Here is a 13412-nt window from a genome sequence, read left to right on the forward strand (position 1 = left end):
ATCCATCTCTTAATGGACATTTTGCGTTTTGTCTACCTTTTGACTGTCAAGACATTTAATACTATTTTGAATCCTTTAATTTGAGTTTTACCCTTTTCTATGTTAATTAGAAAGAGGCAGAGTGTAGGTATATAATCTAATGGTATTTCTTAATTGAAAAGTATTTTTAATGCTTGTTTATACAGGGGCTATTTTATAATTTCCACAGTAAAAAGCAGAGATTCTGTATTTGAAAAGTACTTATAAAAGAGTTTTTTTGTTTTGTTTTTTTTGTTTGTTTTGTTTTTAATCCAATTTAGAGTTCGTTGTCGAAATGCTGGTCCTGTAGCTGTAGCTGAGAAGAGCATTGCCCAGGTTGCAGAGAAACTCTTATTAAGAGCTTATTGTCCAAATTGTAACCAAGCCTTTGTGGATGACACCGGTACCTGGAGCCATAAGCAGAATTCAGGACACAAAGTCCGAATCATTACCTCAATGGAAGAGTCAGTTTTACTTTATTGTCACAGCAATCAAGGGAACAAATCTGCTTCGGAGTTGCATCTATTGTTAGATCAATCAAAAGTTTCATCACTTAAAAGAACTATATCTGACTCTAGCAAACGGGGTTATAGCACCATTCCAAAAAAGAAGATGAATTTAGAGAATGAAAATCATGAAGATGTGGTTTGTATCCAGAAAGAAAAGTCAACAATTAAAATCTGGTTTTGTGAATGCCATCAACGGTTTCCAAGTGAAGATGCAGTAGAAAAACATGTATTTTCAGCAAACACAATGTGTTACAAGTGTATGGTCTGTGGAAAAGTGTGTGAAGATTCAGGGGTCATCCGTTTACACATGAGTCGGTTTCATGGAGGAGCACATTTAAATAACTTTCTTTTTTGGTGTCGGACATGCAAAAAGGAACTAAGGAAAGAAACCATCATGTCACATGTAACTGAATTTCATAATGGACACAGATATTTTTATGAGACAGATGAGGTAAAAGGTGATAGTTTGCCATCATCCTCTGCAACATTGGTAACTAACTCAACCGCTAAGACACCTCCTTCTACTATTACTATTACTGATCATTCCCCAGAAAACAATCCTACAAGGGGCAAATGGCAGTGCCGGATTTGTGAAGATATGTTTGATTCCCAGGAATGTGTCAAACAGCACTGTATGTCTTTGGCAAGTCACCAGTTTCATAGATACAGCTGTGCCCATTGCAAAAAGACTTTTCACAAGATAGAAACATTATACCGACATTGCCAAGATGAGCATGACAATGAGATAAAGATTAAATACTTTTGTGGGCTTTGTGATCTTATCTTTAATGTAGAAGACACATTCTTGATTCATTATAAAGAGCGCCACAGTATAGATTATGTGTTTGTGTCAGAAAAAAATGAAACTTCAATTAAAACTGAGGATGATTTTCCAATTTTGGAAACCAGCAACCTGCTAACCTGTGGTTGCCGTGAGAGTTACATCTGTAAAATCAACAGAAAGGAAGATTATAGTAGATGTCTCCAACTCATGCTGGATAAAGGTAAACTGTGGTATCGTTGCAATTTGTGTTCAGCAACAGCACAGAATTTAATCAATATGAAAACTCATCTCTGTGAAGTGCACAGAGAAGAAAAGAATGACGTGGAAGAACAGCAGTATGTGATCAAGTGTGGTACCTGTACCAAAGCATTTCATGATCCTGAGAGTGCTCAGCAGCACTTCCATAGAAAGCACTGCTTCTTACAGAAACCCAATGTGGCTCATTTTGGGAGTGAAAAAGTAAGCCTGTACAAGTTTACTGCTAGTGTCTCACCTACAGAGCGAAAACAGAAACAGACAGTACACTATTCCAAAAATTCAGACATGGAAAAAGGAGCCGAGAATAACCTAAGCTGTCAGAATATAGGTATGGCTTTATAACTGTAATATCTGTGCAAATTTTGTATATCATATAGACCACCTTGTTTATAATAAGTAATCATAAAAATGATCAATGATCCAGTTTAAAGCAAAAAATAAATACCACCTTGATAGTATAGTACATAGGTAAATTGCTAAGGAATAGACTTATTTTTAGGGATTTCTGTTATACTACTTCTTAAACTAAAGGAGACAAAGCATATACATTGGCTTTATATTTATTTAGGTCTCATTTTTCTTTTACAGAAGGCATGGAGATTTTTAGACATGAAGTTGAAAGTCTTTCTGAAAGTCAGATTTGAAAGTTGTCCTGAACATTACTATAATTTTTCCTTTGAAATATTTATGTTCTTTTAGATTATAATTTATATGAACATACATTTTATAATTAGTGTATTTTTACCAACAACAAATTTTATTTTGATTGAGTTGGAAGCAAAGCTTTTACTTACAATTTAAAAAGCCATTTGAAGTTGAGTTAAAAGTGGTAGCAAAAAACCTGGGAGAAAATTGAGGTATGGATCCCCTTTGTATTTATGCTAGACTTATTCCATGAGAGGTTTAGGTACATCTAGAAGAATGCAATGTTTTAATTGTGTTTTGAAGAATGTAATTTTATTCTTTATCATTTTGAATTGCTATTATTTTTTCAGTGAGTTTTGTGATACAGAGTAGAGACAATGAGGATATTTGAACATTGGGTTGATAAAATATTTTTATGGATCACTGAACATGTTACATAGATTTGCTTTACATTATATGTAGCTCTCAGCACCAACTTTAGTGGTGTATTTTAAGTGGGAAAGATTAAATTGTTAAGACTCTATTCCAAACATTGTGTTCTCTTGTGCTTTGGGGGAATTTATGTTGATATGTGTTTTATAGAAAATGATTATAGCATTTAAACCTAGAATTATTGGAAACTTGGAGAAAAGATATAAGAAGTTAGGTGACTGGGAAATGGAAAAAGATGCCAGTAGTGTATTTCAGTGATCCAGAATCAGCTCAGTGGCAATGGATTTGTTTTGTTTTTATTTTCTGTTATGCAAAGTGTTTTTGTTCAGTGTCTTTAAGTCATTTTGACTCATAATGACCCTTTGTAGGGTTTCCAAGGAGCAGCTGGTGGGTTTAAATGGCCAACCTTGTGGTTTGCAGTCCAGTGCTGATCCCACAGTGCCACACCAGGAGTCCATTAAGCAAAATAGAAGCTATTATTTAAAAAAATAATTGAACCTATTTTAAGATTTGCATTGCTGTCACTGGAAAGTTAAAAATCTTGTCAAGATAGAAGATAAAGGTACAAGGAGGGAGAATTAGAGCTAAGCATGGTCAAAGATGAAAGAAGAATCTTAGAGAACCAAGAAATAAATAATTCTGCTAGGTAGGGTGTTTAATCACAGAATCTGATGGCTACTAGTATTTCTGCCTGCCATCAAGTCGATTCCATCTTACAATGACACTATATGGTGGTGCTGGTGGTAGTGGTGGTTATGTGTCATGGAGTGGGTTTTGACTCAGCGTGACCCTATATAGGGTTTCCACAGCTATAAATCTTTACAGGAGTAGAAAATCTCATCTTTTCATGGAGTGGCTGGTGGGTTTGAACAGTCTACCTTTCAGTTACCTGTCCAGTGCTTAACTACAGTGCCACCAGGGCTCCTACTAATATATTAGTAATCTAGATTAAGAAAAAACCAAAATTCTTGATGGGGAAAGAAGTAACCTTGAAGGATGGTGCAAGTTTTTAGTTACTTGGCTTTAAATTTTGGTCTAACAGTATATTGATTTAACTTTTAAAAAACTCCTTTTATAAGTGACAGGGATTCCTGGTGACATCATAGATTAAACATTGGGCTGCTAGCTATGCAATGGATGGTCCAACCCACTCTTAGGAGAAAGATGAGGCTGTTTGCTCCTGTAAAAATTAAATCGTTTCAGAAACCCTACGGAGCAGTTCTATTCTGTCCTATAGGGTTCGTATCATTCAGAGTTGACTCAGTGGCAGTGGTTTTTTGTTTGTTTGTTTGTTTTTTTCTGTTTTAAAACACCTAGGATCAGTGGCTCATATTTGTAGAAAAATACACATATTTGGGTATTATAAGTGTAAACTGTCATATACAATGTGGTTTTCATGAAAAAGTTTAGAAATGAATAGTATGCAAGATTAATGTTTGCATATTAGCTCTCTAATATCTTTTCAATTTGAGAAATTAAAATTATTTTATAAAATTCTGACTGAATTCGTGTTAATGTTTCTCTCCTACTAGATGAAGAAATTGTTGACCTTCCAGATTTGGACTACCTGCGAACCATGACTCATATAGTCTTTGTAGATTTTGATAACTGGTCAAACTTTTTTGGTCATCTACCAGGACATCTTAACCAAGGAACCTTTATTTGGGGCTTTCAAGGTATACATAGTTAATAAAGAGAACACTTGAGATCATTCCTTTTCTCACCTTAGAAATAGTTCACTTTAAAAGGCATCCTGTTGGACATTCTTGAGTAGAATTTAGGCATATAATTGGAATATTATTTACATTATATATGTTCTGCTAGAATCTTTTTACTTTGCTCTGTGGTAAATGTTAGCATTATTTGGCGATCCAAGGTTTGTGAAACTTTAGATGCTGCTTGAAACAACTTTTATTCATCACTTATGATGTGCCAGGCAGTGTGCTTACTAATAATACATCTTTGTTATTGTTAAGTGCTTTTGAGTCAATTGCAACTCATCGTGATCCTGTATAGGGTTTCCGAGGAGAAGTTGGTGGGTTTCAACTGCCAGCCTAGTGGTTAGTATTCCAGTGTTTATCCTACCAGGACTTTTAATACATCCGTACTGATTATTTATAAGGAAGTTAAGAAGTTAATTTTTTCCCATAAAACTAATAAAGAGCAGCAATAATTTTTAAACTTGGGCCTCTTGACTGCATGACTGTTACTTTCAACATGCTGTATCTGCCTCTTCATTCATCTTTGTTGGTTATCCATTACTGTATTTCCATCTAAATCTCTTGATAAACAATCGAGTAAACCTCTTAAGGAGGCGTCTTTGGTTTGCAGAGGTTTTTTGTAGAGGTTTTGAGAGGAGCCCTAGTGGCACAATGGTTAAGTGTTTGGCTGCAAACCCAAAAGTTGGCAGTTCAGACCCACAAGCCACTCCTTGGGATAAAAGAACTGATGATCTGCTTCCATAAAGATTACAATGTAGAAAGCTCTATGGGGCAGTTCCTCTCTATCACTGGTCAATATAAGTTAGAATTAACACAGGTACACACAACAATTGTATAGTGAATATTTGATGCAGCTGTTATGTGCCGTTGAGTCAGTTCTGACTCATAGCAACCCTGTATAGGATTTCCGAGGAGCGACTGGTAAGTTTGAATCACTGACCTTGCAGTTCAAACCAACCTTGAGGTTGAGTGCTTATCCTATGGCGCCACACCAAGACATAGCATATGAAGATTTGGATTCAAATCTTTGGATTTAAATGGAAAGCACCAAGACAACCTGGAAAAGTTGTCTGTTTTAAAAAAAAAAAAAAAAGTTGGTGATTATAATGGAGCATGGTGACTCCATACATTAAGCCCTGGACTGTGAACCACAGGTCCACTGTTCAAGCCTGTTAACTGCTCTGCAAGAGAAAGAGGAAGCTTCCTAAATCTGCTCCCAAGAAGATTTAAAGTTTAGGAAACCCTACTCAAGGTTGCTCTGAGTTGGAACAGACTTGACAGCCCAACAACAACAAGTGCTTATAAGCATAAAGAATGATGCCATTTTGAGCCATTTTTCACACTTTAGATTTAGATTTTGATTTTCCACTACTTCAGATTTTACTTAATATCCCTGTAAGTTATTAAGATGAATAGGAAGATTGAAGGAAATTGGTGTGCTTTCCCAAAGTTTTAAGGCAACAAAATGGTGCTATATTCATATCCTACCTTGGGTAGAATTGAGTTTCTTGAATTTAAGCTAGTACCTTTCTCTTTAGAAAAATATTTTTTTGCTAGTTTTTTTTTTCAAATGTTTTTAGTGATGTCTAGTCTTTTGGTCTCTCTTTTCCTTTTTGACTGTCATTTGTGCCTTTTCTGAATAAATAATAGGTGGAAACACCAATTGGAAACCTCCACTCAACTGTAAGATCTTTAATTACCTGAACAAAATTGGATGCTTCTTCCTTCATCCTCGCTGTAGTAAAAGAAAAGATGCTGCTGATTTTGCCATATGTATGCATGTGAGTCACTGTTTCATTCAAATTTTTGTGTAAATATAGGATCCACTAATTCTATGCTTGGGCTTGTGTTTTTCCACTTGAATTTTTTAATGAAACTTCGTGTAGGTCATTCTTTAGTGCTGTTTTTATATAACATCAATTTATGACTACCATGAGGTTAGGGACCCATGATAGTCTTTTACTGCTGTATCTTAGCTTTTAGCCGACCTTTACCCACACAGATTATATCTTCAATTATTTATTTATGGGATGAATGATCATGAGATGATACTACTTAATGTATACTAAGACCTTTTCACAACATTCTAATATCTCTGAAATTGGGAAGCACCTTTAAAAATCACTGGTCACCTTGAGAAACTACCAAAATGAGACCCACTTTCAATTAAATTATGTTTGATAGTTTTTGAGTCCTACTAATAATGTGAATTTAGTCTACAAACGTTTGTTGAATGCTGCTGCATTCAGCAGATTATTTTCTTCTGTGCCAAGATTTAGTCTTGCTTATCTTTTTTCTTTGACAGATGTCTTTTTCTTTTTTTATTTTAAATTAAAATAACGCGTTTTACTGAAGAGTAGAACAATCCAGATTGGGCATTGGTTAGTGAGAATTAACTAATGCTCTCCCAGGTTTATTATTTACTTTTACATTGAGTATTAAAATGTAAAATAGCCCTTCAGTGTTCTTGCTTTATATGGTAACCTCCTATTGTACTCTCATTTTGGCTTTTTTTCCCCCCCTTTTCTTTCTTAGTTGACATAAAACAACTACTCTTATAATTGAAAGCATTTATTAAACACAGTATATTTCATTTATGAAGAAGATCTATCTATCAAACTTTGGTGGGGACTGGAGACAAACTTAATGCACTTTCTATATAAGCATTCATTCTGAAACAGCTGTAACTTGACTTAAATCAGAAATGCTGATTTGTATAACACATTCCATTTTTCCCAACTTAGGCTGGCCGTCTAGATGAACAACTACCCAAGCAAATTCCTTTTACCATCCTCTCAGGAGATCAAGGTTTTCTGGAGCTCGAGAATCAATTTAAGAAGACTCAGAGGCCAGCTCACATATTAAACCCTCACCACTTAGAGGGAGATATGATGTGTGCCTTGTTAAATAGTATATCTGATACCACCAAAGGTATGCAGCTTCAATCACAGTGCAGACCACCCAAGAGGAGGAGATTTCACTGCTGAATGAAACCAATAAACTGCTGTCCACTAGTAAATTGTTGCCCAGTCACTGAGCCATCTTGCTCTCTCTTAGTTATCTTCTCTTATCTCGCTTTCATTCTGTCATGTTTTAGAAAGTGGGTGAATGTGTAATGATTTTTCAGAGCATTATTTTGATATAGGAGATGAATTCAAATGTATAATCAGGGTTGAAATCTGTCGATACAGTTTTGCCAAGCTCAGAATTCAGATTTTTACTTTGTTTCTGAAATTCTGAACAAATTTACCTTTCACTTTTCAGAAAGTAAAGTGCTTATGAATAGGAACCTTTTAAGAGATTGACAGTGACAAAATTAAGACCATTGGTTCTTGGGAAGGGTAGGTAACTCCTGTTCTGTTACTGATGACTTTACACTTCTTCCTCCATATTTATGAAAGTGTTCAATGAAAGGAAGTGAGTGCTTATGCCCAAGTTCATCTTCTAGTATTTAAGAGAAGATGCAATTCTAGGGATTCAGGGTTTTCTGAAATAAATGTGTATAAAAGTATAAAGATACAACTGCTTTTTAAATACACTATCAATTTGAAGCCAGGGGTAAAATTTGAAATACTGATATGTGACCTGAATGAAAAGCAGTAGCTAGCCACCCTAGAGTTTTGTGTTGTATGCCTTTAAATTTTCTTTCTCTGCTTGTCTCTCAGCTGACACTGAAAACACAGTCTATCAAATTTTTCTCAAATCACTAATTGCAGTGGTTTCATTTCACATCTGCAAAGTTATATAAATAATTAACTAGTTTATGTGTGCTCTTTAAAGCAGAATGATAATGACGTGATTATAAAACAAAAGAGCTTTGTTTTGTATTTTTATCATGCCTTAGTACTGAATTACGTCTTTCTATAATATAGTTTTGTTTTCATTCATTTGCTTTTTCTGCGTTTAGCTTTTTTGTTAGCCTGCTTTTCTGCCACTTTTTTGGTCATCCCTTACACATCCTTAATAACATCTACTTAATAGCCTATAAAATACATAAGGTTTTAAATTTGAGACCCTAAACTGACTCCATTTTCTTATGCTGCTGCTTTTGGGGCATTTCTTTTATAATGTAAAATGTGAAACCTGTTTTGGATTTCCTTCTATATCTGTCCTATCTGGAATGAGAGCGCCATGTGAGTAGATGTAAGGTCTGCATATGTGCAGGTTAAAGTGTAATAGCTGTAGAAGGTGAACTGTTACCCATTGGTTCTGCCCTCCTGAGTGCCACTCACCTCTTTTCTTCAGTAGTCTCATTCATTCCTGTTCAGAGCTGTTTTGAAGGTGTTGCTCTGTTGGGTATATTAACTTTATTCTGAATTCTTATGAGAAGCAGCGATATGGCCGTGTGAAAAGAAAGGCATGGGCTTTGGTTTGAATGCTAACGTACAGTTCATGAACTGTGATTTCAGTCAAGTTACTCTTTGTGAACCTCAGCTCCCATCTCTATAAGGTTATAAAAATTAGTGATATATATAAAATGTGGAACACACTATCTAAAGTACTATAGGTACTCAGTAAATAATAGCTGTTTTTATTATTTGTGTCATTAAAAAGTATGATTCCCCGTCACTACATTTAAAACATAACGAAAATAACTAGCATAACCAAAGAAATGCAGTCTTTCAATCAAGGTGTTTTATCTTTAACTTAAGGATCTAATGGAGTGGCTAATGGTTTTGACGCTACAATTTAAAAGATAAGTTCTGACGAAGAATATTATATTCAGATTCAGATAACTAACACAAAATTTTTTCTTCATTAAAGACTAAAAAGTATCAAAAAGCCTGGTAGTTAACATTATAATTTTTTTAAAAATCGAGGAACAACCACTTGAAACTATGTGAGTTATCAAATAACTGTCATTTTTCCTAACAAATGGTTTTGTGGATAGTAGATTAATAATTTGTGTTAAGGCACAGTATTTAATATGTTTCGTAGCTGTAAGTAAGAGAAAATCTGTATCCATGAAGACTAATTCTTTTTTTTGAGCCTTTAGGTAATTTTGGTTAGCCAGGATAATTTTGGCTGGGATAACTGTTCATTGTTATCTATTTTAGCACTGTATTATAGATAATTTCTTAGTCATTGTAGCTTTAGACTTTGTGTGTATGTGTAGAGAGGAGATACAAAAGTAGGGCAGGAGTTGTTTAATATACTTATTATGAAATCAAATTAAAGTTTTCTATACTCTCTCTTTCCTCCCAAATGACAGTAGATACTTTTATATTTCAGGAGGTTTGTGATCCCTAGACTCCTAGTTACAGCCTAACAAAGCTTTCTTGTCTGTAGGATATGACAAAAGTTCATACTGCAAGTAAGGATGCTGGTGGCATAATGGTTAAGGGCTCTCCTTACGCTAACCAAAAGATGCAATTCAAACCCACCAACAGCTCTGTAGAATAGATCTGTCAATCTGCTTCCATAAAAATTATAGCCTTTGAAACCCTGTGGGGCAGTTCTACTCTGTGATATAGGGTTGTTATGAGTCAGAGTCAATCCATAACTCTCATATCTATCATCATTTTGTAGGCAGTCCTATGATTTTCAGGTTTTTTAAATCAGCATTATGGAACAAAGTGTAAGATTTGTTGAATGTGAAACTGGTGATCTTGTCTGTAAACTGTCACTCAGTTCACATATTTTTTAAAAAAGCAACATAACAGACAAATGATGTAAGTTTGAGCCTCTTTGAAAAGTTAAAAGTATTTAACTTTTCAGAAATTTACCATTACTTGTGCAGAAAATAGTTCTCAAAGCAAAAAGTATATCTTGAATTCTTTCATGAGAAATCGATGATTGTATGGTATCTTATACTTTGAGAATTTAGTCTTCACTGATTTTTCAAAGTTAAATGAAAGTTTCTGCAGGAAATAACTTATCTCAGTCTAAAAACAGACATATTCAAAGTTGTTGGTTCCATATATGATATATAGTCATTTGGCTATAGAATACTACTCTTAGCTTAATGGAGAGGGGCAGGTAAGTTGCTTTACTACTGATACTTTTTTTAGGTCTTTGACTTGGTTAAATTAATTTGTTATAGTTAGACAAAGTTTAAGGTTTGATTGTGTCATTGTTTCTGCCTTATAAACTCTCAAGAAGATTTTTGTTTTGTTTTTGTATGTAAAAAGATAAGACTTGGTTGTTGGGGATTCTGTTACTTAGGAAGTGAACTGGTTGGGTATTGTACAGAGCCAAGGAAAATGATGAGCATTGGATTTATATATTGGACCTTTAGGCTCATAATGGAACAAATAAGCCTCATCTCGAGAAGCTTCTCAAATTGCTGGCTTAAGATTTACAAGTAAGATTTAATAAACTATTTTAGTAGATTGTTAACTGCCATCGAGTCAGTTCTGACTCAGTAGTCCTGCGCAGGGTTTCCAAGAAGCAACTAGTGAGTTTGAACCACCAATCTGTGATTCAGACTGACTTTGCAGTCCAGCACATTAACACACAGCTCCATACCAGGGATCTTTTTTTTTTTTTTTTTTTAAGTATAGCAACCTGCATTTTCTAAGAAATTCCCTAGAAATCTCTTTCTGTTGCTTTCCATCCCTTTCCTCTACTTAGTGTAAAAGTTTCAGGGTACATAAAAGTTAGTATTTTCAGTGTTTTTCTTGTTTGGACCAATATGTGATACCTTGAGAATGAGATATGACTGCTTCTTTTAAGTTAAAGGGAGAATGCAGTCTTCATTGTTTATTAATCCTGTATGACATTGCTTCCCTGTTCACTATAACATGCTCCTCATGTGGTACAGTAACTATGCTTCATTGTTTGCTTTTTTTAACCTTGCAAAGTGTTTGATTATTGTACCTACCTCAACCACACTTGATTGCTGAATTTCTGAGTTACTGTTTTCCAGTTTTACTGGTGGCCTTTGTTGCTCTTATCAATCTTTTTATATATTAGAACTTGACTATATCTAGTTATTAGAAGAACAAGACATTTGATTTGATTTATATAGGGTTTTCTTTTAAAAAGAAGATAGTCCTTTGGTGGTGCAGATGTTAAGTGATCAGCAGTTTGAACTCACCCTGAGGAACCTTGAACAGAAGGCCTGGTGATCTGCTTCCTAAACCCTATGGAACATAACTCAACTTTTAGGGTTGCCGTGAGTCTGAATTGACTTGATGGCCATTGGTTTTTGCTGTTTTTTCCATTTTGAAAATATAGTTTTAAATGTTCAGTTGTGTATAGTTCTTAAGTAAATTAACATATTCTTGCAGTTTTATGTTAAGTATTAATTTATCTAAAATGTTTTTCTCAGGTAGTGAAAAGGTAAACTTGAGCATAGGCTATTATGAATTAATAAGTACAACTGAAAAGATTTTATTATATTTTAAGATTCTTTTTCTTGAAATGAAAAGCTTCATGGACTGTTTTATGGACCTAGGGCTTTGTTGTATCCATTTGATTGAGGCTTCACTTTGGAATGGGATGGTGGCATTAAGTATGGTTGGCGTCTGTAAAATTACACTAATTACACATTTTTAAAGCCATCTTAAAATTGAAAATAATAATAGTTTGCCTTTGTTGTGTAGCTGATTGAAGCAGCATCATACCCTATCAAATAGGCATTTTATAAAGTGATGGTTGAACTTAATTCTAAAAGCTTAGCTGCTTGTTTCTTCAGCTTGTTATGAAACTGTAGGTATTGTTTCTGGCACCATACTAAAAATCTGTGTGATGAGTTCCTTTGATATATAAAAGGTGTTCTTGTGGCATAGTGGTTATATGCTCACTTGCTAACCTAAAGGTCATCCGTTAGAATACACCTGCCACTCCGTAGGAAGATGTGATATGGCAGTCTGCTACCATAAAGATTCCAACCTGGGAAACCTTGTTAGGGCAGTCCTACTCTGTCCTATAGGGTCTATATGAGTCGGAACATACTATACAGCAAGGGTTTGGTTTGGGTTTAAGATATCTGAAAAGCATTTAAAAAAAAAAAAACACACACACTTTTTGGGAAAGTGGTATGATACTGATTAATTATAACTAGTAAGTTTGAATATTGAAAATAATAGCTTAAGCATATGTAAATTAAGGTACAGTAACTTTTTAAAAAATTTATTTGCATTTACTGATTCTGCCTTACAGAATGTGACAGTGATGATAACCTGGGTATAAAAAGTACTTCAATAGGAGAAGAATTCATATCTACAGAAGGTAACCTATCAGAGTCAATTCTTTCCTACTTTGTTGTGTTTGTTTTGCTTTTCTCTACCGTACCTTTCACCCCTTCATCCTATGTCCTCCTACCCCTAAAAAAGGATCTTTTTTTCTGTTTAAGGGATAGTTAGCATTTCCTCTTTAAATTATTCAGGGATATTAGTTTAGGGGTCTAGAGAATGAATAAGTCACTTACGGCCATTGGAGCAAATTCAGCTTACTCCCTGGATTTGTAGAGCATTTCCTTGGGCACAACCACATTCTTTTGTTTAAATCTTGACTGTGTGGTTGCTTTCACACTGCTATCCAGGTTGAGTAGTTGTGGCACAGACCAACCTTAGGCCCCTTAAAGCCTAAAATAACTTGGTGACCAGTTAATAGAAAAAGTTTATTGACCCTTGAGCTTGGAGGAAATTTTGGTTTTCTAATTTTGTTTGTTTTGATATATGGAGTAAAGATCTATTAAGAGTATTAAGAGATATGCAGTAGAACTAAGAAATATTTTTGGACTCCTAAGTATTTATTGATTATTTCTGTAAATCAGAATTCTTTTTCCTTAAAGGAAAAGCTATTTCTTCTAAAGATAACTCTTTGCGTCTCTTGGAATTGAATTTACTAGTTGTATCACTTTGTGTTGTGTAGCCATTCTTTGGTTTTTCCATAGCAGGAAATTTTTTCTTTACTTTTTCATAATTCTGGGAAGTACGATAATGAATTTTGAAAAGTACTTTGAGCTTCACTAAAGCAGTTGGAACTGTTATAATTAGCATCTTTGACATTGAAGGCCAAGGACTATAGTAGTAGTATTAACATACGATCTAATATGGCATATGTGTTAGAGAGTTGAGTGTGGGAATGTACATGGCA

The 13412-nt window shown here is 34.5% G+C and overlaps 1 protein-coding gene across 1 annotated transcript in view; it reads left to right on the forward strand.

Moving 5' to 3' along the window:
• Positions 1-13187, forward strand: part of ZNF451 (zinc finger protein 451) — a 47466-nt gene extending 34279 nt beyond the window's left edge. Inside the window, exons 9-14 of the mRNA XM_006835778.1 lie at positions 300-1897; positions 4179-4322; positions 6018-6148; positions 7112-7298; positions 12474-12542; positions 13108-13187. Coding sequence (XP_006835841.1) covers positions 300-1897; positions 4179-4322; positions 6018-6148; positions 7112-7298; positions 12474-12542; positions 13108-13187 — 2209 coding nt within the window. The remainder of the gene's footprint in view (positions 1-299; positions 1898-4178; positions 4323-6017; positions 6149-7111; positions 7299-12473; positions 12543-13107) is intronic.
• The last annotated feature ends 225 nt before the right edge of the window (positions 13188-13412 follow it).

Source organism: Chrysochloris asiatica, unplaced genomic scaffold (assembly GCF_000296735.1).
Source record: "Chrysochloris asiatica unplaced genomic scaffold, ChrAsi1.0 scaffold00019, whole genome shotgun sequence".
NCBI classification, from domain to species: domain Eukaryota; kingdom Metazoa; phylum Chordata; class Mammalia; order Afrosoricida; family Chrysochloridae; genus Chrysochloris; species Chrysochloris asiatica.